The sequence below is a fragment of the Ostrea edulis genome, chromosome 5 (genome assembly GCF_947568905.1).
Source record: "Ostrea edulis chromosome 5, xbOstEdul1.1, whole genome shotgun sequence".
Taxonomy (NCBI): domain Eukaryota; kingdom Metazoa; phylum Mollusca; class Bivalvia; order Ostreida; family Ostreidae; genus Ostrea; species Ostrea edulis.
Genome location: NC_079168.1, coordinates 80,873,255 through 80,899,844, shown reverse-complemented (window position 1 = coordinate 80,899,844; position 26,590 = coordinate 80,873,255). Strand labels below are relative to the sequence as shown.

At 37.4% G+C, this 26,590-nt stretch overlaps 2 protein-coding genes across 3 annotated transcripts in view; one reads left to right on the top strand and one right to left on the bottom strand.

The window, feature by feature from the left end:
* LOC125650723 (nidogen-1-like) overlaps positions 1-10,601 on the bottom strand; it is a 43,750-nt gene extending 33,149 nt beyond the window's left edge. Inside the window, exons 1-3 of one of the 2 annotated variants that reach the window (XM_048879239.2) lie at positions 10,121-10,601; positions 4,958-5,097; positions 1,386-1,527 (exon numbers count right to left, since the gene is read on the bottom strand). In XM_048879239.2, coding sequence (XP_048735196.2) covers positions 1,386-1,527; positions 4,958-5,097; positions 10,121-10,330 — 492 coding nt within the window. In that variant the 5' untranslated portion in view covers positions 10,331-10,601. Of the gene's footprint in view, positions 1-1,385; positions 1,528-4,957; positions 5,098-8,898; positions 8,918-10,120 lie in introns of those variants that run through there. The other variant, XM_056166405.1, reaches the window with a different exon arrangement.
* Positions 872-26,529, top strand: LOC125650753 (serine/threonine-protein phosphatase PP1-beta catalytic subunit). The gene is made up of 9 exons (XM_048879284.2): positions 872-959; positions 13,809-13,949; positions 16,428-16,559; positions 17,079-17,309; positions 17,803-17,907; positions 19,935-20,006; positions 21,781-21,932; positions 22,542-22,676; positions 24,624-26,529. Exons 2-9 carry the CDS (start codon positions 13,898-13,900, stop codon positions 24,726-24,728), a joined length of 984 nt encoding a protein of 327 aa, XP_048735241.1. The 5' UTR covers positions 872-959; positions 13,809-13,897; the 3' UTR covers positions 24,729-26,529.
* The last annotated feature ends 61 nt before the right edge of the window (positions 26,530-26,590 follow it).

Here is a 26,590-nt window from a genome sequence, read left to right as displayed (position 1 = left end):
TTTGACCTTGGTATCCACCATGTGGATCTGATTCTTTTAGATATCTGGTGTTGTTGGAATCTAGTGCTCTCTCTCTCTCTCTCTCTCTCTCTCTCTCTCTCTCTCTCTCTCTCTCTCTCTCTCTATATATATATATATACATGTATATATCATGTATATATATTTAAAAAACATACATTCAAGCTTCATTGGCAACCCTTGGATAGAAGTAGAATTATCTCATTTTTCAGTAAAGTATCTTGCTTGCAGTGCATGTACACATTTGTAATTTTGAATTTTCTCACAACTGTTAGTAAACTTGACTTTTATTACTTTATGGAAAAGAATTCACAATGCAGACACATTAAATCCCAGATCATTATATTAGACAAGCCTCATCATGGTATTGGATGTGACATTTACGTGTGAGAAAGTAAGCATCCCCCCCCTAATATTCTCCGTTAATAGGTTGTAGAGCTGGCTGAAGCTGTGCTAATGACCCGCAGTAACAAGATCAGAATGTTTGTAGCTTCCACTGACTAGCATCTCATTCTGATAGTGACCACATGCCAGAGTGACCACATGTCTGAGAATAAAGCACAACTCAGCATCTGATGTCAGTAAATGAAAGTTTGAATTATTCATAAATACCTCTTTCAATAGTTTCTGCTTATCACATTTTAAATGACCAGTAAACAGTAAAAATAAATACCCCCTCCCACCTCTAAATACCCCCTCCCACCTCTAAATATTCAGTACTTGTTATTCAAAACATCAAAACTGTGTATTTTCATCTAGTCAAAATTCCATACATTGTGATCTCATAGTAAGTAACACATTAAAGTTGTAACAAAACACTTCAAACTTTGGGGGGCAAATCACTTAAAATTCCAAAATAAAGTGTTTAATATGGTGACACAATTCCTCGAATAACGCTACAACACAGGAACATTGTTTGGACATTCTCCAGCCATACAAAGGTAAAATGTTTCTCATATTGGATCACTTTATAACACGCAGACGATTCATATAATCACATTTACTAGGAATAGTATCATGCTTAACGGTTAACGCTGGATTTGTTTAACTACATTGCTGGTCCTCGTCAGCACCTGGAGTTACATATGTATTCCCCCTTCAACTTGATAAATCTTTGTTCAAACAATTCATGCTTTGTGATATGAAATGTTTCATCAATTGAAGAATTGTAGATATCCGAACTAAAGCTAAACACCTTTACTTCAAAACAAAGTGCCTTACACGCAAGTTTAAAAAAATATAACATGCCTTATATAACATGTATTGAGTATGTGTTGTTTTTTTTAATTTGAATTTAAACATCAACATCCTATCTATTTCATAATATGCATATTCTTAAAAAGAGGATCAAGAATTAAAGAAATTACCTTTGTGTTACTTTTGTTGTAAAACCCCACATCTTCCCAAGTGGCAATGAAAAGATTTGTGGCCTTGAAATCCTGGTAACCTTGGAAATGACCTTTGACATCTGAGGAGGCTCTTTGTAATAAAGTTTCATCTTGAGTTTGCCTAAATTAAATGTTGATATTCAATGTCAAAAATATGTAAAGGAAAATTTGATAAACAAAAGGCCCATGGGCCTTAAGGGTAACCTGAGTTCTTTATACACACACACACACACACACACACACACATATATATATATATATATAGTGAGAATCTGTACCTAGAAGTGTTATGTGTAAAATGTTGATGCTACAAGTTGGCCTTTCTTCAGAGAGCTGGCAACTGCTGCTTTTACTTTCATAATTAGAAATCAAGATCCTTAAAATGCCACCCATATTTCCCTTGATTTTGAATAAAATTCCTAGAGAGAAAACTGGAGAGACCATGATTTAAGATTATATGGCACAAGGCCATCTTCATCACTATATTCTGAGGGATTGGATTAAGCTTCCAATTGAATATTTAGTAAGGGATTGGATTAAGCTTCAGATTGAATAGGTATTTAGTAAGGGATTGGATCAAGCTTGTGTTGGAATATTTTGTGAGGGGTTGGATTTAATAAGCATATATTGGAGTATTTTATGAGGGGTTTAATCAAGCTTGTTTTAGAATTAATTTTGAGTGATTAGATTAAACTTGTGATTGAACAAGAGGTACTGTGAGCAATGCTCACAAAGAATACCCCCCGCTTACCCCAATCTCCCAAAGGGTGTTGTTAATAGGCATAAATTACCTCTTTCCTGAGTGTAAAAATATAGTATGCCTTTGTAGAAGAAAATGGAAGATATAGTCCGAACACAAATCCATGGTATAAACCTATAATTTTGACCTTGAGATCAAAGGTCAAGGTCATAAAGAGGTCATGAATGTACATGACACATAGTCTTATGGTGATACACCCATGTCTTATGGTATGACTATGTCAAAACCCTGTAATCGATTTTGACCTTGAGGTCAAAGTCCAAGGTCATATAGAGGTAATGAAGGTACCTGACACATCGTCTCATGGTGATACACTCATGTGTCAAATATGGTATGCCTATGTCAAAGAACAAAGAAGTCATGGCCCTGACATGAATCCATTGTAAAAATGTTTAATTTTGACCTTGAGGTCAAGGTCATATGGAGGTCATGAAGGTACATGACACATCGTCTCATGGTGATACACTCATGTGTCAAATATGGTATGCCTATGTCAAAGAACAAAGAAGTTATGGCCCGGACATGAATCCATTGTAAAAAAAACTTTAATTTTGACCTTAAGGTCAAGGTCATATAGAGGTCATGAAGGTACCCGACACATCGTCTCATGGTGATCCACCTGTGTGCCAAATATGGTATGCCTATGTCAAAGAACAAAGAAGTTATGGCCTGGACACGAATCTGGAGACAGACAGACGGACAGACAGACAGACAGACAGAGTGATTCCTATATACATATATTTATTTATATATGATATATTTATTATGTGAGGGATTATTTATATATATATTTATATATAATTATTTATGAGAGACTGGATTAGGCTTGTATTGGAATATTTTATCAGGAATTGGAATAAGCTTGTGTTAGAGTATTTTGTGAGGGATTAGATTAAGCTTGTGTTTGAATATTTTGTGAGGGATTAGATTAAGCATGTGTTTGAATATTTTGTGAGGGATTAGATTAAGCTTATGTTTGAATATTTTGTGAGGGATTAGATTCAGCTTTTATTAGAGAATTTTGTGATGGACTGGATTAAGCTTGTATTAGAGTATTTTGTGAGGGATTAAATTAAGCTTGTGTTTGAATATTTTGTGAGGGATTAGATTAAGCTTGTGTTTGAATATTTTGTGAGGGATTAGATTAAGCTTGTGTTTGAATATTTTGTGAGGGATTAGATTAAGCTTATGTTTGAATATTTTGTGAGGGATTAGATTCAGCTTTTATTAGAGAATTTTGTGATGGACTGGATTAAGCTTGTATTAGAGTATTTTGTGAGGGATTAGATTAAGCTTGTGTTTGAATATTTTGTGAGGGATTAGATTAAGCTTGTGTTTGAATATTTTGTGAGGGATTAGATTAAGCTTGTGTTTGAATATTTTGTGAGGGATTAGATTAAGCTTATGTTTGAATATTTTGTGAGGGATTAGATTCAGCTTATATTAGAGTATTTTGTGATGGATTGGATTAAGCTTGTGTTTGAATATTTTGTGAGGGATTAGATTAAGCTTGTGTTTCAATATTTTGTGAGGGATTAGATTAAGCTTGTATTAGAGTATTTTGTGATGGATTGGATTAAGCTTGTGTTTGAATATTTTGTGAAGGATTTTGGTTAAGCTTGTGTTTCAATATTTTTTGAGGACTTGAATAAATCTTGTTTTAGAATTATCTGTTAGGGATTGGATTAAGCTTGTGTTTGAATTTTTTGTGAGGAATAAAATTTAAGCTGTGTTAGAATATTTTGTAAAGGATCAGATTAAGATTGTGGATGTGCAGATTGGGTCCAGGGATTCATCAAGAGAGGTCATAAAATTTCTGTTGGGGACTTAACTGATAATATCTAGTTGTGTGAAATAATAGCCTAGCTCACAAATAAAATATTACATACATTATTATACAAAAATATGTTACAAACCAGACAAATATCATTCAATCTATTTTATTTGTTTGTTGTGCTCTGCAGCCTTCAATGATGGTTTTACAAGAACTCAGTTATGCCACAAACGATGCTATCATTATTTTGATAGAAAGAAAAATGATTCCTAGATAAATTCTGTTGGCACAAGTCATTTACTGTTTTCCCCTGCATGTAAACTCTTTCTTCAACCCCCTGGATTTGATAAACATACATATATTTTTACAGAGCTTTCGGCATTGAAAACAATATACAATTTATAACTGGAAGGAAAATGGAATAACATTCCACAGTTTCTGCACTTAATATTCTGTAGCAAGGAAGATTTTTTAAAAATGCAGTTTGGGATCCACCCCTTAGACCTTAGGAGGGTGCATACCACACTATTCAAAACTCATGTTTCCTTCCCCCATAGATGTTCTGTTCCATGCCTAGAAGGAATTGACCTATATATCCAAGAGAACAGTTTAAGATGTTTAAACGTGAGCACGCACTACAACAGGAGAAACAGATTGCTGAGATTCGTTATCTGGAGACTCGTTATCTGGAGACTCGTTATCTGGGTATCAGGTCATCTAACGAGAGAGAAATCCCTGCCCAGTTTACATTGAACAATCTTCTTTAAAAATTGGCCACTCTAGTCAGATAGGCAATTAAAGTTGATGCAAAATTTCAGAGAATTGAATTCTTCCAATGTTTTGCTCCCATTAAGAAAAGGGGTCAACAGTTGGACAAATGACTGGGTTAATGCAAGTCAAATATTTCCCTGGATACCATTCGCTCACACTTTAAGAGTATCTGTTTTCTAAACTTAATTTTTTTGACCTGAGCCATGTAAACCTTTGGCTCCTGTAAACGTGAGATGTGAAACATACCTGTAGTAAACGCTTCCTGCAGCTGAAGTATCAACATCTGCCAGAAATGCAGCGATTAATTTGTAGTCTGATGGAAGCACAAGGGTAGGCTGGTACACAGGCACTTCAAAGTCAAATGATAAATGTCCATTGTTATTGATCTGAAAATACAAAGTTACAGTGTATTAAATTAATTAAATCAATATTATCTAAAAATCATAAACACATTTACAAGTTCTCTAAATCTACCATGTGCTTAGTACTACAAGAAGATATCAACTACCGATAATATACCTACAAGCAATTATCTAAGAGCAGGTTTACTTACATTTTTCATTTTTACTTTAGCAAAATAATTGAGGTATTCCCCACTAATACCTAATAAATTGAATGCAGCCTCTTTAGATGACCCTATGAAAATGTAATTGTTAAATGGATGAATTAATGCTAACACAGAAAGACCCCTATAATTTTTAACAGCTATTTAATTTGTGTAGACCAGTGGTTTTCTCTTCAATGCTTTGATGCTGTGCTAGTCATATAAATGTAGTATATGCTTTATCTCATTTCCATATTGTGTATGACGAGATTTCATATAATGATTTATACTGAGAAATGGAGAAAAAGTGATAGAACTCCCCCTCCATAGTAGTGTGAATACCCCTCCATAGTGACAGGACAACCCCTCAATAGTGATAGGACAACCCCCTCCATAATGATAGGATGACCCCTCCATAGTGATAGGACAACCCATCAATAGTGATAGGACTACTTCTCCATAGTGATAGGACGACCCCTCAATAGTGATAGGACTACCTCTCCATAGTGATATGAAGATCCCTCCATAGTGATAGAACTACCTCTCCATAGTGATAGGACTACCCCTCCATAGTGATAGGACTACCTCTCCAAAGTGATAGCACTACCCCTCCATAGTGATAGGACGACCCCTCAATAGTGATAGGATTACCTCTCCATAGTGATAGGACGGCCCCTCCATAGTGATAGGACGGCCCCTCAATAGTGATAGGACTACCTCTCCATAGTGATAGGACAATCCCTCCATAGTGGTAGGACTACCCCTCCATAGTGATAGGACTACCCCTCCATAGTGATAGGACTACCCCTCCATAGTGATAGGACTACCTCTCCATAGTGATAGGACTACCTCTCCATAGTGATAGGACGGTCCCTCAAAAGTGATGCAATTACCTCTCTATAGTGATAGGACAGCCCCTCCATAGTGATAGGACTACCTCTCCGTAGTGATAGGACAGTCCCTCCATAGTGATAGGACGGCCCCTCTATAGTGATAGGACTACCTCTCCATAGTGATAGGACAGTCCCTCCATAGTGATAGGACCACATCTCAATAGTGATAGGACTAACCCTCCATATTGATAGGACTACCTCTTCATAGTGATAGGACGGCCCCTCCATAGTGATAGGACTACCCCTCCATAGTGATAGGACGACCCCTCCATAGTGATAGGCCTACCTCTCCATAGTGATAGGACTACCCCTCCATAGTGATAGGACTACCTCTCCATAGTGATAGGACTACCTCTCCATAGTGATAGGACGGTCCCTCAAAAGTGATGCAATTACCTCTCTATAGTGATAGGACAGCCCCTCCATAGTGATAGGACTACCTCTCAATAGTGATAGGACGGCCCCTCTATAGTGATAGGACTACCTCTCCATAGTGATAGGACAGTCCCTCCATAGTGATAGGACCACCTCTCCATAGTGATAGGACTAACCCTCCATAGTGATAGGACTACCTCTCCATAGTGATAGGACTAACCTTCCATAGTGATAGGACTACCTCTTCATAGTGATAGGACTACCCCTCCATAGTGATAGGACTACCTCTTCATAGTGATAGGACGGCCCCTCCATAGTGATAGGACTACCCCTCTATAGTGATAGGACTACCCCTCAATAGTGATAGGACTACCCCTCCATAGTGATAAGACTACCTCTCCATAGTGATATGACTACCCCTCCATAGTGATAGGACTACCCCTCCATAGTGATAGGACTACCCCTCCATAGTGATAGGACTACCTCTCCATAGTGATATGACTACCCCTCCATAGTGATAGGACTACCCCTCCATAGTGATAGGACGACTCTTCCATAGTGATAGGAATACTCCTCCATAGTGATAGTACGACCCCTCCACTCTAAGGAAACTAATACGCAACAACAAAGCCATGATAAGATGGATCTGCCTTCTCAATCCTGAAGTGAGTGTCACTTTTGAGTCTCTTATTACTCAGCTTAACATCAGAAACTTTGCTGATGTTATCCAGATATGTAGGCTGAGATGGTTAGGCCATGTTGAGCATACTAGTACAGGTTGGATATCACAGGTTCGTACATTGAATGTTACTGGATATTGAGCTCCAAGTAGAACAAAGCTGACATGGAATGAGATATAGTAAAACAAGACCTAGAGTGTACAGGATTGGATAAGATCAATCCACTGGATCGCCAAGTCTGGAAAAACAACTTTGTCCTCAACAGGACAGCCAGGCCTCACCCTTGCAAAAGGATTAATTTAGCCTGGATAATCAAAATGGATGATGATGATAGTGATAAGACTACCCCTCTATAGTGATAGGACTACCCCTCCATAGTGATAGGACTACCCTCCATAGTGATAGGACTACCCATCCATAGTGATAGGACTACCTCTCCATAGTGATAGGACTAACCCTCCATAGTGATAGGACTAACCCTCCATAGTGATAGGACTACCTCTCTATAGTGATAGGATGGGCCTCCATAGTGATAAGACTACCTCTCCATAGTGATAGGACAGCCCCTCCATAGTGATAGGACTATCCATACATAGTAATAGGACTAATCCTCCATAGTGATAGGACGGCCCCTCCATAGTGATAGGACCCCCTTCCTAGTGATAGAGCTTTCCTCCCACAACCACCTGAAGTGTGGATAGCATGTATCTAATGTACATGTATACCCCCCTCTACAGAACAGAACTCACTCGTATTGACAAAATGTAATATTTGCAAAGCCAAGCTGACATGAGACTGTGAGTACTGCACACACTGAACAACTGTGGTGGTCAGTGACAATATGCTGGTTTATTTAGGACAAATAAAATCAAATGGAGACAAAATGGTCTTTTACATGTACTTGAAATGATGTTACAAAAGAAATTCTCAAAACAGCTACCAAGAAACTTTACAAAACAAAACATTCCCTCCCATCATCCGATATCCGTAATATCATACACAAAAATCTATTTTGTGGTGTTATAGAAAAAACAGTACAGAATTTTAATGCACTTAATGATGAACAAAAATTCATACACATTCTAGATATATAACTGAGGAATTTATTTTGAACAATATACGCAATTGATTCAGATTGATTGTATATTGTTTAAAGTCCCTCTGGAGAATGTTTAAATAATTCACTCATATGGAGACGTCAACACTGCCGGTGATGGGCTGCAAAATTTAGGCCTATGCTCAATGCTTACAGCCTTTGAGCAGGGAGGGATCTTTATTGTGCCACATCTGCTGTGACACAGATCCTCGGTTTTTGCAGTCTCATTTGAAGGACTGCCCCATTTTGTCACCTCTTATGATAAGCAAGGGGTACTGAGGACCTATTTTAACCCAGATCATAGGTGCTTGGGTCATAATATATGAATACACTTCTAACCTTATACATATGTAAATAATCAATGACTATCTACATGTGTATAAGGTTAGATGTGTATTCATATATTATGATCCAAGCACCTATGACCCGGATCCCCACGGGACTATATGTAATTAATAGTTACACAGTATTTACTGTATTAGAGGGCGAAGCCCTCTCACAGCCGGAAGGGTCGTGAGAGCAGAGCTCTCCCTATAGGTAACACGTATATACATGTTTAAAAGGAAAATATAGAAAACTAGTGAAAAATTAAACTATACCTATGGAACTTGAAAATTTTGGTCCCAATGGCGTCGATTCGAATTCTAGCGCATGGACATGTATTTCTCCATTTTGAGTCTAGCTGTGTACCCAAGTTCACGTCGTTCTGAGATGTTACATAAAATCCGTTAAAGGATGTAATTCTTATTTTCTTAATCAAATATAATCACTCCTCAATTAACGCGATTGTACAATGTCTCCTGGCCATGTTTGTATATTTGCTAAACACTGACGCTGAATATGACGTCACAATGCGCTGTTTACATCAGTTGCATAGAGTTTCCCGCGTTCAATGAACAGGCGGATCAAAATTGTCTAAAGTTAGAATACTTTGATTGAGCTCTGTCCTCACACGTTAGGTGCTAATATTTCGGGATATTTTTGTCCTGTTATGGATCTAAATACTAATGCCAATATTTTTTGCTTCGCCCTCAAACAGTCACGCCATAAGACGTATTAACTATGTGTAATGTAATCACGTCTTTTTCTTTGCTGTATACATTTGCATGTATTTTCATGCTGCCCCTGGCCTTGAGGGCACTAGTATGTCCACATTTATTAAAGCCTCATATTAAAAGCGGTCAAAAATTTATACTTTGACTTGTGAGTTGATTTATGGGGCCGGGATAACCCATCCCCCGCTGTTATTCTATCCATCGGCACGTCTCCTCTTGGTTGTAGTCTCACGTCTGTGTATTTGATTTTTGACAAAAATAGATCATTCTATATACCGGAAATGCCATTAGAAACATGAAGTTGAAAACCTTACATGACACGATTCACTTTCCCGGATGCTTTGTGTGAAATCACTTGAATAAACACAATTACTCAAAGCACTGTGACACCGGATTAATTCGAAATTCATTAAATTTGAATAAACACAACAGGTCTCGTGGTGTTTAATGCGGGATTACGGAATCCTTGGGTGTTATTCACTATATGTTAAGCGGACACTAGCTTTTCCCCCCCGGTAAAACTATAACAATAGGGACATCTAGAAAAACGTTTTGCATTTTCTAAAAAGATCATGAGGAGTATTTAAACAGTATAAACTGAAATGTAGCAGATAAAAGCCATAATCAAGAAAGAAATGGGAGAAGGAGGGGGATGTAATTTATGTAATCCCGTTTCACTACAGGTATGGCTGAGGTAGCCTGAAACATTTTTAAAGACTTCAGAATTCAACTCTCTTTACCACCAAACGGTTTAATTGCTACTTACAAAAAGACTGTTGTATCGTTGATCATAGAAGACAACAGGTGCGTTTAGCATTATCTCGTTAGAGCTAACATCGTCTGTACGCTCCAATACTGCATCACCATACTTTAGTCCATAGGAGTAGAATAGGTCATAAGGTACTCCTACACACACACTAGTACACAAAATTCCCAACACAAGTACCCCAAGTTCAAAAAACACCCGAGCTTCCATAACTGACCAGCTGACCACTGTCTGAACACTAATCCTGTGATGTCTAAACCATTAACTCGCAATCCCCCCTACAGCGTCAGGATAATCAGACCGAACAAGAATTTTCCAAAACTCAGGCGGGTCCTGATTGGTGGAAGATAAAAGCTAAGATAATCCTTGGAGAGAAAGATAACAAGTTTTTCAGCTTCTGACCCGATTTTTCTAATGCTTCGATTACATGCCTCGCACTCAAACTCACTTACCCCCAAACATTCTGAGCCACGCGTTAGTCTTCTCATGAATGAAACATGAAGCACAATTGGTCTTTGTGTTGTTCTCGCATATTTCAAGGTATTAAATATTTTCCTCATTATTAAATTTCTGAGTAATATCATGAATACAAAGTTAAAGACATGCCAATCACAACTCGACTTATATGTTTGTAAAGAGGCCTTAATTACAAATATGATATGCATTATATTTCAAACCAAATAAAATAGTAAATTAAAGTTCGGATAGTTAACTGGGAGGTGGTACCCCTAGTTAAAAATACAATGCCATGGCAGGTGCCCTTAGCTATACGTACATTCTCTCTCTCTCTCTCTCTCTCTCTCTCTCTCTCTCTCTCTCTCTCTCTCTCTCTCTCTCTCTGTTTATTCGTCAATCAAAGGCCCTCAGAGGCATGTGCAGTTATACAATAAGATTCAATATAGATATAAAGTAAAACAATAGACTGTGCTTGAGCCAAATCAATCAGACTTGTACCTTAAGTATTCGAGACGGTTTATTTATATGTACACAATTAAAAATAAATACATGATACCATATGTACACATGTATGCTATATACACATGTTAATTATCCATGACAGCTTACTTATAGTATAGTATACAATTCTAATAATTATATATATATAACTGTATGATACAATTAATTAAATGTACACCTGTACTACCACACACATATTATGGGTTTCTACACTGACATTGGTCTTGAGTTGGCTTATAATACTGATTGAAGATGTGCTGTACAACAAGGATGTTATATGGGTAATAAAATAAAACAATATTATAAAATGTTGTCATGAATACAGAGGGTACCAAGGGACGGTGCCTGTGCCAAGTCAAGATATATGATACAATATTTGTTAAGAATAAGTTTCCGTCTGGACACTGGTCAGAATTGAATTGTGATCAGGGGCGTTGCTAGTGGAAAATTAACGTGCACACAATAAACCCAGGGATTTTTTTTTTTTTTTTTTTTTTTTTTTGGAGGCTGACATATCCGAAGTTGATTATATATACCAGGTGCAATTAGTTTTGGATCCATAAATTTCAGAACGGATGGTTACAGTCTCAGAGGTATGGGGAGACATACTAAACGAGGGGTGGGGTCGCTGGCGTTGGACCGCCACCACTACAATCCCATCATGCATTATACACAGCTAGTACGGGACCGCCATCACTACAATCCCATCATGCATTACATACAGCTAGTACAGGGACCGCCACCACTACACTCCCATCATGCATTACACAGCTAGTACGGGGACCGCCACCACTACAATCCCATCATGCATTATATACACAGTTAGTACGGGGACCATTACAATCTCATGCATGCATTATACACAACTAGTTCAAGGAATATCATAATCCCCGTACAATTTATAATGCATGATGGGATTTTGGTGGTCCCTGAATTAGCTGCATACAGTAATACATGATGGGATTGTAGTTGTGGCGGTCCCCGTACCAGGGGTGGATCCAGGAATTGTGGTTACGGGGGGCGCCACTTTATGAGGCAGGGGGTCTGGGAGTGAAGCCCAGGTGGGGGTCCAAGGGTCGAAGCCCCCGGAAGCTCCTGGATTTTACAGATTTCATAGGGCTTGAAATATATCTCCTATTTATTCTTCTGTACTATTTTCTATCATTTTTTATGAGGTGAAACTAATAAAATGACGCAAATTTTAAGGGCTTTTGGAAAAAAATTAAGTTCTCCCAATAAAGTAATTCAAGAAATCCATAGATTTTGTCATTTATTTCTCCGGGAGTGGAAGAAATTATTGCTTCTTACATTGTTTAGTACATTTTTCTGAAAAAGATACCACGATTTACCTTAAGTTTGAAAATTTTAGGGGGGGGGGGGGCGCCGGCTCGCCCCCCCCTCCTTAAATCCGCCACTGCGTACTAGCTGTGTATAATGTATGGTGGGGTTGTGATGATAGTCCCCGTACTAGCTGTGTATAATGCACATTCATGATGGGATTGTGGTGGTACCTAGCCGTGTACTAGCTGTGTATAATGCATGGTGGGATTATGGTGGTTGTACCTGTACTAGCTGTATATAATGCAATGCCCCCTCCCCCTACTAGCTGTATGTCAATGTAGAAACCCTTACCTGGTAACATGTGTATATGATACACATGTGTAAATTAACATAGGCGTAGCTTGGGTTCGAATATTACCGAGGCAGGGGGTCTATCGACATTTTAACAACGTAAAAGGTGTTTTTTTTTTGTTTTTTTGTTACCGAGGCAGCTGCCTCGGTTGCCTCAATGGAAGCTACGCCACTGGTAAATTGTATCATGTAGTTAAAATGTTTAATTGTTAATTTGTATATGCCCCCTGCGGGCCCTTGATTGGTGAATAAATATATTCTTCTCTCTCTCTCTCTCTCTCTCTCTCTCTCTCTCTCTCTCTCTCTCTCTATATATATATATATATCAATATGGCACGCCAAATTCACAAAAATGAGCTAAACATAGTTTCACAGTTGATAAACTAGGTTTATCGACTGTAAACTATAGTTTACGGACCGTAAACTATAGTTAACGACGTTAATCTATATTTCACATCTGTAAACCATAGTTAACAGATAATCTATGTTTCACAATCGTAAACTATAATTAACAATGAAAACAATCATTAGCGATTGCAAAACATAGTTTATCTGATAAATACGGTTTCACGATTGTAAACTAAGGTTTACAAGTCTAAACTATTATTAAGTTTATCTGATAAATTTAGTATCACAATTTGTGAAACTAGGATTAACAATTGTGAACTATAGTTAACGAATGTAAATTATAGTTTACAAAAGTGAATCTGTATTTATCAGCAAAATTTATTGTTAACGTTTATTTAAAGACAGATAAACTTGGATTAGCATTTGTAAACTAGGCCTATAGTTTACAACCGTTAAATATAGTTTTACGGATGAAAACTGTAGTTAACGAATCGTTAACTATAGTTTACAGTTCGTAAATTATAGTTTACAGTCGATAAACCTAGTTTATCAACTGTGAAACTATGTTTAGCTCATTTTTGTGAATTTGGCGTGCCATATTTATATATATTGAAAAATGGACCAGGGAAATAAGATCCGCCCCACCGCGTCTGTTTTTCTTTTTTAACTATTTCACATGATATATTGGTAAACAACACAGAAATTTATCGCCTGATTATTTTCTATCTATCTTTTTTCAATATTATTTCAGCTGCCAGAGGTGTAAGTTGACGGAGCAAGCTAGCTGAGTCAGGCATACGCCCCTTTCTGGCAACGACTGACGTCACACTTGTGCCGAAAATGGCGGACACAGAGTTGAATGTTGACAGCCTCATTTCCCGACTTTTGGAAGGTATTGCACCATTACTTGTTTTCTCTGATCAGGGATAACGAAGGGTATTGGTTTTTATTTGGATGTCAGATAACTGATAATTTTGAAAGGATGCTCAACCGCACAACTGTTTTTAGAAATATTTAACATAAACAGAACTTTATGAACTTCTTCCGGTTGGTGGGCTCTGCGGAAGTAATACTTCTGTTTTTCAGATAAAAAAAATAAGTATAACTTTTTCGAATGGTAGTTTTTATACGTAACAGTTACCTCATTACATGTTTTGGGGCGCGACGGAGATGAGGTTGAGGTAAAGTTTGAAAAGGAAAAGGGGGGGGGGTAGAATGTATACATTCTGCAAGCCTTCCCTGGATCCTTCCACAGGTTGGGTACACTTCCCCTATAGCGAGATATTCTCGCTAAAACGCGATTATCCCTCTCTATCGAGAATAACTATATCCCATACAACCGAGAAAAACACCCGGGGAGGACATCTCTTCATGATTCACGTGAAAAGAAAAAGTGCTAAAATGTCTGATACTTCTGCAAATATATCAATCAAAACAAAAACACTCGCGCTGTGTATTGGATTTCAGACTGCTTCCCTTTACGCAGCAACTTTGATATGCAATCTCATGAATATGTATTCAATTTCATAGAAACAATGCGCATCATGTTGAGTGCGTGTCGCACTTATTCAGCGTTGCACGGGATTTGCCATTATTTTTAATAAAGACGCCAAAACACCTGTTTATGGTCATGTTTATTTCTCGCTAAAGAGGGATAATCATGTTTTAGCGAGAATATCTTGCTACAGGGGAAGTGTTCCCAACCTGTTCCGTACTATTATGAAGAATGTATAAGATTAGATTATGTCTGCTAGTGTATGTACATTTACTTTATCTTCTTACATGTTGTAACCTGTGTGTATCGTGTTAACAGTGCATTTGTTTATATGGTATTTATAATTGTAATTAAAAAAAGAATCTATTTTCATTCTTGAAAACGTGTACCAAGTCTCGAAATGTTTTCACACATCTCTCCGTTTAACGGGTAGAAATCTTGCCAGTGACCAGGTTATTGAAATAGCAGAAAATTGTAAACAATAGGAGTGATGAGTCATTGTGATTAGATGTTAATTTAGATTATGAATACAATCCATCACCAAGGTTCAATAATTAACAATGTTTTGTAAATAATCATGTTTGTATTTGTGATAACAACAAACTTTTTGGTGGAAGTAATTGTGTGTGGCCGAGTCTGCAGTTTATTGTTCAAAATCAGATATATTCCTGTACATGCAGTGTTCGAAATTGGTTTAAAACTTGGTATAGACCACAGGTCTATGCCAAAACAAGATGACATAGACCTCATCGAATTGGTAAAGGCCGCAACATTGAAAAAAAAATAACACAAATTTATAACATTTTCCTTTATTTCTAATGTACTTAGAAAGCATATTTTCTTTCCTTTTCCATAACAATATCTGTCTTTCTCCTTAAAGTTTATCAGACGTGGACTAACCATGCTGGGCCCTTTGTGATAAGTTTACTGCTTTAAATCTAGAAAATCGGCATAGACAATTTGGTCTTCCTCAATTACAATTGGCATAGACCAGTGTCATTTGACATAGACTTGGTCTATTGGTCTATGGTTAATTTCGAACACTGTACATGTATGTACTTGCTTACTCATAGGTCCAAGTGAAGGGTTGTAAGGAGAAGGAAACACAATTTTAGCTGAAGTCTTCTATACTAGTATAATATTGTGGTGGTCAGATGTGTTAAAACGCCAGTGGTTAAGATAGCTCATTTGGTAGAGCACCTAACTAGAGATTCAAGGGGACCCAGGTTTGAATCCCGGTCTGGTCCGCTGCATTTTCCCCCCTCCTATTACATTTGGTGCTGTAGACCAGCCCCTGTAACTTACATGTGAAAATGTCTGCCATGGGATAAAGATCCAGGGTTAATGTTGTCTTCAAGGTGTGAAGATATTTCACAAGGGAGGAATGTAGTGGTCAGCCGGGTTCGATTGTCGGTGGCCAGAGAGCTCAGTTGGTAGAGCAGCTGACTTTGGGGAACCTGGATTCGAATCCTGGTCTGATGTGTTGCATTTTCTTCCTTCCTGTTACAATATGAATTGTGTGCTATGATTTTTATACCTTTAGTTATCCATTTTGTGACATTGCAGAAATGTTTAATCATACAAAGCGATCTCTTGATTACATTTTAACTTGATAATTCATTATCCTAACTAATTGATAAAATATATATGTATTCTGCTTCATGCAGATGACACAGATAACATGTCTTTTTAGAAGTATCTTATGACAGAAATGCTATGGCCTTTGCTTGCAATCAAATTTAAAAACGCTCTCTCTCTCTCTCTCTCTCTCTCTCTCTCTCTGATATTTACATGCTTATATTTGTTCTCTTAGGGAGCACTTTGACCAGTCCTAGCATGCAATACGACTGACTCTGTGATGATTCTCTGTTACAGTACGAGGTTGCAGACCAGGAAAGACGGTACAGATGACAGATACTGAAGTTAGGGGACTGTGTCTAAAATCCCGAGAAATCTTCCTCAGTCAGCCAATCTTACTAGAGTTAGAGGCTCCTCTGAAAATCTGTGGTAAGTAGTCAATGTTAGTGAATGTGGAAACCATGTGCAGAGAAAAAAACTAGTAGTGCATTTGAATTGCTATATGTACCTACTTAGGACAAACAAATATTTTTGTACCTTCAAATCATTTTCTGTATTTGACATTTAAATCTGTGTATGTTTGAAACACCATCACACAGTTTGATTTTTGTGAGATAATAGTTAATATTAAGGTACAGATTGAGTTGTTTTTCTTTAGATGGTATTTGAGAAGTCTCTGTATTTTGTCAGTTTGATGGCTTTGTTTTTCAAACATCATTTTCTATTTCATTGTAGGCAATTTTAATGGTAGTTTTTTGCCAAATTTCTTAACAAATCACTTGATAATAATTTCATTCAGTGATGCATTTCATTTCTCTATTAGTATTATGGTTATTTCAAAATCCCATGCACAATTGTTACATGATAATATTTTACAAAGTACTACAAGCCTCATGTCTGTGACAGATAATTACTCAATCATTGTCATAATATCTTAATTGTTTACAGGTGATATTCACGGACAGTACACAGATCTCCTGCGTCTGTTTGAGTACGGGGGATTTCCCCCAGAGTCTAATTACCTGTTCCTAGGGGACTATGTGGACAGGGGAAAGCAGTCACTAGAAACCATATGTCTTCTTCTAGCATACAAAATCAAATATCCAGAGAACTTCTTCCTACTGCGAGGAAATCATGAAAATGCCAGTATTAACAGAATTTACGGCTTTTATGATGAATGTAAGTGTGACCAAAAATGGTGATAGATTTGTCCCTCCATGGGAACAACATAGAATCACGAGTTTTTCTCTGCTGTAATATTTTCTGTGGAATTTCCTGGTATTAAATGTTCAGATGTTTTATCTGTTCTTAAAAAATGAATCTTATAATTCTTTTCTTGATGGCAGTATCATAGGTATAGTGCTTAGCACATTGATGAAAAAAGTTTTCTGTCCAATTTTCCCTATGATACCGCCACCAAGAAAAGAATTATAAGATTCATTTCTTATCATTTAATTATGTTTTTAAATAGTAAAATAACTAGTTTCTCTCATCAAATAGATTTAATTAACATTTTTGAATGATTTTGTTTTCAAATTCATACGACGTATCAATACACGATATGAATCCAGATTCAGGTTTTCTTTGATGTAGAAATCAAACAAATTTTTCAGCCAATCAGAAACATTGTTAAGTCATCACTTTAAAAGTTATTAAATGATTTGTCTTTCAGGTAAAAGGAGATTCAATGTGAAGTTATGGAAGACATTCACAGATTGTTTTAACTGTTTACCTATAGCAGCTATCATAGATGAAAAAATATTTTGTTGTCATGGAGGTAAGGACTATGTATGGGAATAATTTGGGATCCACCTATGTATTTTACAACTGTATCGGTCAGTTCAGTAAGAGCAGTTTAATGGTAGCCCCTCACCCACACACCCCAAGACATAGAAATTACTAGCTCACCCAAGCCAAAGACTTATCTGATAAAGTTTGTTTGGTGTCTGTTATTGAAGGGGCTTCAAGTTTGTTCCACTGCAAGGTCATCTCTTCTTTTAAGGAGATAAGTTGGAAATAGTGAAAATGGGGTTCCTCTTAAAGGGGCATGGACATAATTTTTGTGACCGATTGAAATTCAGCCTTTGGCTCAGGTGAGCTTTTCTGATAAATATTTGTCCATTGTCTGTCGGCGTCGTAAACTTTTCACATTTTCAACTTCTTCTCAAGAACCACTGGGCCAATTTCAACCAAACTTGCCACAAAGCATCCTTGGATGAAAGGCTATCAAGTTTTTTCAAATGAAGGGCCATGTCCCTTTCAAAGGGGAGATAATCACAAAAATGCAAAAATAGGGTGGGGTCATTTAAAAATCCTCTCAAGAACCACTTGGCCAGAAAAGCTGAAATTTACATGAAAGCTTCCTGTCATAGTGCAGATTCAAGTTTGTTCAAATCATGGCCCCGGGGGTTGGATGGGGCCACAATAGGGGATCAAAGTTTTTCATACTTATATATAGAATAAATCTTTAAAAATCTTCTCAAGAACCACTGAGCCAGAAAAGCTGAGATTTACATGAAAACTTCCTGGCATAATGCAGATTCAAGTTTGTTCAAATCCTGGCCCCTGGGGGTTGGATGGGGCCACAATAGGGGATCAAAGTTTTACATTCAAATATATAGGAAAAATCTTTTCAAGTACCACTGAGCCAGAAAAGCTTATATTTACATGAAAGCTTTCTGACATATTTCAGATTTCAGTTTGTTAAAATCATGGCCCCCAGGGGTAGGATGGGGTCACAAGGGGGGGGGGATCAAAGTTTTGCATACAAATATATAGGGAAAATCTTTAAATATGAGCCAAGGTGACTCAGGTGAGTGATGTGGCCATTGGGCCTCTTGTTTGATATAGGAATAAAGATCTTCATAGATAAGTGGATTAGAGTATTTTGATACAGGATATGTTTTGCATTTACATAAGTCATAAAATCCGACTCCCAAGAATTGTGTTTGTCAACATGCTTGTTATAGCCAGGAAACCACGTGCGGAGATGAGAACACTAAGATTTCTAACACGTACATCTATGTCAAAAGCATTTTAACATTTAGACATTTAATTTAGGGAGCAAGCACCAAGTAAAAGGGCAGAACAAAATTTGTTGTAAAAGCTTTTCTCACTGAAGTTTCAACTTCGCCGTGCTAATAGTTGAGTCACATGATATGTAAATATAAACAGGGCTCCATAGTTTGGAAAATGTCTCAAATACCTCATTGCATCAGATTTTGAAATTTAGGTCTGTTGGTATGTTTTATACCAATCAAATGCCATCAATCTTAATAATTTTGTGTACCAAAAATGTGTTCATGTCCCTTTAAGAACCATTGGACCCTAAAAGTTTAAAAGGTTATAGGACAGGGTGCTGTCCCTCTACATTTGGAAATTTAGGAATTTTTGTTTAGATTGGGAATTTTTTAATTCATAACATACAATCGCTCAAGTTTTTGTTTCACTTAAAGAGATTTTTCAAAATCTGTAAAGGTAAAGACCAAGGTACACTTTTGCGCAGTTGCATTCATTGAATTAGCACCCCACCCCTCCTCCTCCTCCTCCCCACCCCTCACCCCCATCATGAGTATGAAAGTTTAGTCTAGAAATATGTGTATTTCTCTGTATTTTGACAATAGGTGATCATTTCAGAAATATATCTTTGATACTTATTTTGTCTCGCATTTTGGAATTTCTAGACTGTTAATGTTTGCTTATTTTTCAATTTGGAGGGCTCCTTTTATCAGACCCATTCTAGGGGGATGGAGAGCCCTGTCTTTGTTATTTATGTTGGTATTAAGCCCAAAGTTAATTTTACAGGCTTGTCTCCAGATCTTCAGTCGATGGAACAGATCAGGAGGATAATGAGACCAACAGATGTCCCAGACACAGGTAAGAACAGGTGAATGATCAGACACATGAAGAACAGGTGAATGATCAGACACAGGTAAGAACAGGTGAATGATCAGACACAGGTAAGAACAGATCAGGTGAATGATCAGACATAGGTAAGAACAGGTGAATGATCAGACACAGGTAAGAACAGATCTGGTGAATGATCAGACACAGGTAAGAACAGAACAGGTGAATAATCGGACACAGGTAAGAACAGAACAGGTGAATGATCAGACACAGGTAAGAACAGGTGACTGATCAGACACAGGTAAGAACAGGTGAATGATCAGACACAGGTAAGAACAGGTGAATGATCAGACACAGGTAAGAACAGATCAGATGAATGATCAGACATAGGTAAGAACAGGTGAATGATCAGACACAGGTAAGAACTGGTGAATGATCAGACACAGGTAAGAACAGATCAGATGAATGATCAGACACAGGTAAGAACAGGTGAATGATCAGACATAGGTAAGAACAGATCAGGTGAATGATCAGACACAGGTAAGAACAGGTGAATGATCAGACACAGGTAAGAACAGATCTGGTGAATGATCAGACACAGGTAAGAACAGGTGAATAATCAGACACAGGTAAGAACAGAACAGGTGAATGATCAGACACAGGTAAGAACAGGTGACTGATCAGACACAGGTAAGAACAGGTGAATGATCAGACACAGGTAAGAACAGGTGAATGATCAGACACAGGTAAGAACAGGTGAATGATCAGACACAGGTAAGAACGGGTGAATGATCAGACACAGGTAAGAACAGATGAGATGAATGATCAGACATAGGTAAGAACAGGTGAATGATCAGACACAGGTAAGAACTGGTGAATGATCAGACACAGGTAAGAACAGATCAGATGAATGATCAGACACAGGTAAGAACAGGTGAATGATCAGACATAGGTAAGAACAGATCAGGTGAATGATCAGACACAGGTAAGAACAGGTGAATGATCAGACACAGGTAAGAACAGATCTGGTGAATGATCAGACACAGGTAAGAACAGGTGAATAATCAGACACAGGTAAGAACAGAACAGGTGAATGATCAGACACAGGTAAGAACAGGTGAATGATCAGACACAGGTAAGAACAGATCTGGTGAATGATCAGACTCAGGTAAGAACAGGTGAATGATCAGACACAGGTAAGAACAGATCTGGTGAATGATCAGACACAGGTAAGAACAGGTGAATGATCAGACACAGGTAAGAACAGAACAGGTGAATGATCAGACACAGGTAAGAACAGGTGAATGATCAGACACAGGTAAGAACAGATCTGGTGAACGATCAGACACAGGTAAGAACAGGTGAATAATCAGACACAGGTAAGAACAGAACAGGTGAATGATCAGACACAGGTAAGAACAGATCAGGTGAATAATCAGACACAGGTAAGAACAGAACAGGTGAATAATCAGACACAGTCAAGAATGTATAACACATTGAAAAATGAAGGGTATTTACAATCTTTAAAAATTAATAACTTGTATGAAATTTACCTCATTTATTGGGGAAAAAATGCAATTTAATAGGAAGTAACTCAGGAAAAACTTGAAATCTATAGATTGGAAGCCTCACACGTTAACTCATTGAGCTATTGCCAGGTAGCTGATAAAATTTAAAAGGGCAAGGATTATGATACTTATAGATGTATTTTTCATTTATTCATTTATATATGGTGATATGGTGTTAATCCTCTAAACACACCTACTCTGGAAATAAAACTAATATTTGTTGATTTTTCTCCCAGGTTTACTGTGTGATCTGTTGTGGTCAGATCCAGACAAAGAAGTTCAAGGCTGGGGAGAGAATGATAGGGGCGTGTCCTTCACGTTTGGTGCAGATGTTGTTAGCAAATTCTTAAATCGTCATGATCTTGATCTTATATGTAGAGCCCATCAGGTATGTTAGAATGGATTGCTTAAGATGGATGACAAATGTCATTCCCCATAACACGGGTTAAAAATCTTCAGAGAGTTAAGACAAATTGTCAGTAGCTTTCTAGATACTTGTACATGTTTATATTCTCAGTGTATTTAACGTAGAGCTTGTTTGATGTTCATTTTTCAACAGTAGTTGCAAAGAAATTCATAAACAATCTTTTCATATTTTCAATAAGTTTTACAAGGAAAGTTATAGGACATCTGAATCATCTTTGATATTTTTAATGTCTTGTTGGAGGAGGGGGGGGGGGGTGCAGAATTTTATTGTATATCAAAGTTGTATCTTACTGTAGAGGATAGCCATACTAAAAGACAAATTATTTCATCATCACAAGAGACAAAAGTTTAATCAATTACATCACAAATACTTTGGGATCTCACGATTTGCTGCCTTGTGATTGAATGAGCTTTTGTTTACATTTCGTGGTAGGGATATCTTGCAATGTATTGTAGTGCAATAGAATGAATTTTGTTTACGTTTCATGGCAGGGAGATCTCACAATGGAAGAGTGTATTATTTAGTATTATACAAATACATTGAGATCTCACAAGGAATTCTTGTTTACAGGTAGTAGAGGACGGATATGAGTTCTTTGCCAAGAGACAGTTAGTAACACTATTTTCGGCTCCAAATTACTGCGGGGAATTTGATAATGCTGGGGGGATGATGTCTGTCGACGAGACACTCATGTGTTCATTTCAGGTAAGCTCAGTTGTTTGGACAGGAATATCTGTAGGTAATGGGGAAATTTTGACCATATGAAGATAATGAATATTAGATCAGTCTTTGCCCTTGTTTTACCACTGGTTATTTTGGGGCTTGAGACTGGATCGTTTATTGAATGGAAAAGTCCAGCCAAACTCAAACACAAAATATATTTTGTTTCCACCATGTTTTTAATTTTCTATCATGAACATGTATTATACAAATATTCTTTGAAGTATTTATTTTGATTGTGATATAATTTTATTTCTGTGTATTGCAATATATTTGTACAATGTCACACCCCTCACCTTAAGATAGCTCTTTACTTGATAGTAATAAACTTGATAGACAAGATAGTCATGTTAGGGGCAGGGTGGCATTTCAGATGCCAGGAACATTTCTTGTATTTGAATATTTTTCTAAAAAGAACAAGAGGCCCAGGGGCCTTATAGGTCACCTGAGTATCATGTAACAACCTTCCAATGTTTGAATTAGGTTTGTGTTTAAATATAAAAATCTTACTTTTGGATGGAAGAAAAATTGAATAGCTATGTGGTCAGCCCCGCCTTTACACCAGAACCCCTCACCCAGGGGCCATAAATTTCAGTTTTGAAAGAAGCATCCTTGATCATCATTATCATACTATTAGTTTGTCTACTTAATACCCAGCAGCAGAGGAGAAGATTTTCAAAGAAATAAAATGCATTTTCACTATATGATCAATAGGGCCCCACCCTAATACCAGAACCCCTGACCCAGGGGCCATGAATTTCACAATTTTGAAAGAGGCATCCTTGCTCATCATAACCATGCTATTGGTTTGTCTACTTAATACCCAAGGACAGAGAAGAAGATTTTCAAAGAAATAATGCATTTTCACTATATGACTTATAGAGCCCCACCCTAGCACCAGAACCCCTGATCCAGGGGGCCATGAATTTCACAATTTTTAACGAGGTACTGTGAGCAATGCTCACTAAGAATACCCCCCGCTTAACCCAATCTCCCAAAGGGTGTTGGTAATAGGTATAAACTACCTCTTTTCTGAGTGTTGCTACTTCGATGTCCAGTGCGCATGACCTTTGACCTTTTGACCCCAAAATCGATAGGGAACATCTTCATCCCATGGGTAGTCCATATGTATGATATGGTGACTGTAGGTGGAAAGGATAACGTTTTAGAGCCCGGAAACCATATTGCTACTTCAATGTCCAGTGTGCTTGACCTTTGACCTTTTGACCCCAAAATCAATAGGGAACATCTTCATCCATGGGTAGTCCATATATATGATATGGTGACGGTAGGTGGAAAGGATAATGCTTTAGAGCCCGGAAACCATTGCGTCTACAGACGGACGGACAGCCCGATTCCAGTATACCCTCCCACAACTTGTTGTGGGGGTTATAAAGAGGCATCCTTGCTCATCATTACCATGCTATTAATTTGTCTACTTAATACCCAGAGACAGAGAAGAAGATTTTCAAAGAATTTCTACATTTTCACTATATGACCAATAGAGCCCCACCCTAACACAAGAACCCCTGCCCCAGGGGCCATGAATTTCACAATTTTGGTAGAGGGCTCAACGCTCATTATAATTATGCCCACAGTTTGGCTTCTTGATGTCCAGGAGTAAAGAAGAAGATTTTTTAAAATTACACTCATTTTGATGGTTTTTGCCCCACCCCTCAGGCCCCAGGGGGGCAGGGACCACGAATTTCACAATTTTTGTTCCCCTCCACCCACAGATGCTATATGCCAAAATTGGTTGAAATTGGTTCAGGGGTTTCAGAGAAGAAGCTGAAAATGGTCAAATGTTAACGCACGACGCACGTCGCACGATGCACGACGACGGACAAAAACAGATAGCAATAGGTCACCTGAATGAATTCAGGTGACCTAAAAACACCTGAGATTCTACACTGTCTGTATTTGTTTAATTAGATCTTGAAGCCCTCAGAAAAGAAAGCCAAATACCAGTATGGAGGATTGAATTCAGGTCGACCAGTAACGCCACCTAGAGGACCTCAGCAACAACAGAAAAAGTGAAAGTAGACAAGAAATCAAATCGGCTAGAGACTGAAAAAAAGTCTTAAGAAACCACTTCACCAACATATCACCATAAGATGAACTTTTCACAGTCTGGGATCACCCTGGATGGAGAGTAATTTAGCAGCCCATTAGATGTGTAGCGTATAATCAGAAGTCTCAGACTGGGTGTACACCTGTCCTGGAATTAGTCTCTCCTAGACCAAAAAAAAAAAAAATAATGATAGTAATATTAAACCTGAGTGTTTGATGAAGTGAAAGTTGCTGTATGTGATCTGTTCCTGAATTAGGCAACACTAAACCTACATTGATTGCAGTCATCCGTATCTTTTATGTGCATTTTATTATTTTTTAAAAGGTGACATCAAAGCTATCTTTTAACTAGAACAGTAATGCATGTTGAAGAAATGATTTGGATGGGAGCTATAAATTATTCCCATGTGGTGAACTTATCGTACACACTACACCGTCACCATCTGTACATATTCTAATTCAAGCTGAACTGTGATAATGTTTGTGTAGGTTTTTTTTGAAACTGAAACTGAAAGCTGTAATTTAATGATTATTCAATACAAATGGACATTTAACACTTTAAACATAAACATGTCTGTAATTGCATATCTATTGAGTCCCTGAAAGTCTATATGCCTTTTATGTTCTTTAGTGTATTATGTAAAGTATTTACATTGTAGCTTTGCAATGGTAATTTTAAAAAAATAATATACATGAGAGTAGCTTAGTACATGTTATTATTTAGACTTGTTCACCCAAGAGGTTTTGTAGTACGTTTATGTACTTTGTACATTGTGTATTAGATGAACTAGACAGACGTCTTAATTTACCACCATCTTCATGTAAAGCTTTCTCTAGGGTGGCAGTGTGTTAAACAGAAAGTATCATGTGTTAAACTGAAAGTAACGTGTTAAACAAAGTAACATGTTAAACTGAAAGTAACTGAATGATGTTTATTTGAACATGTACGATGATAGGGAAGTGGATGAGTGATGACTAATTATTGGCTGATGTGTAATGAAGTATCTGTTGGAGGCTTGGTTTAAATGATAACAGGGTTTTTAATGATCTGCATCTTATACGTGTCAGGAAATGGCCGTAATCTCTTATTTATTTTGTAGTTTGAGTAGGATAGTCACTGGAATCATGTGAGATTTAGCATCATTGGCCGGTCTAAATCACATGTTTTCAGTGTTAATACTGTAATAGTACGCTTAGAATATGTCTTTATTTTGAGGTTTTAAGGTTGAATTGTTGAAGAGATATGTAAAAGCATTGTCCTCACAGACTGCAGGTTGTATTTGGATTTTGCCAGAACATTCTCTCATCTGACGAAAACTAAAGTAAAATGAATCTGTACATGTGATTGGTAGGTTCTGCGTCATCTTTGGTCTTTATGTGGTTGGCATGTTTTGTGTCCTGTGTTGCCCTCCGTTTCGTGCTTCGTCTTCAGTGTTTAATGGCAGTCGTAGTCTGTGTTCATTGTCCGTATACCACCCTGTATTCCCCAATCTCTGTTTCGTGGAAGATTCTATGCAATGGCGTGTTGCAATAACAAATCTAATTCTGTGTTGGTATAGGAATTCACTATCAATATTTCTAGGGATTTTTTTATTTATGTGACTGAGCAGGAATTTTATAGATTTAATCCAAGTTGTGTATGTATAGACTGAAGAGATCTGCTGTTAATTAGAATAGCCAATATATATATCTGGTTTGTTGTTTTAACTATGTCACCATAAACTCTGATCGATGAACAATATTACAATAAACTATTTCTATATTTTGATTTTTGTGTTTTCTGTTTATACATGTGTACATATACTCTACAAGTTTACACTAGTCAGGGA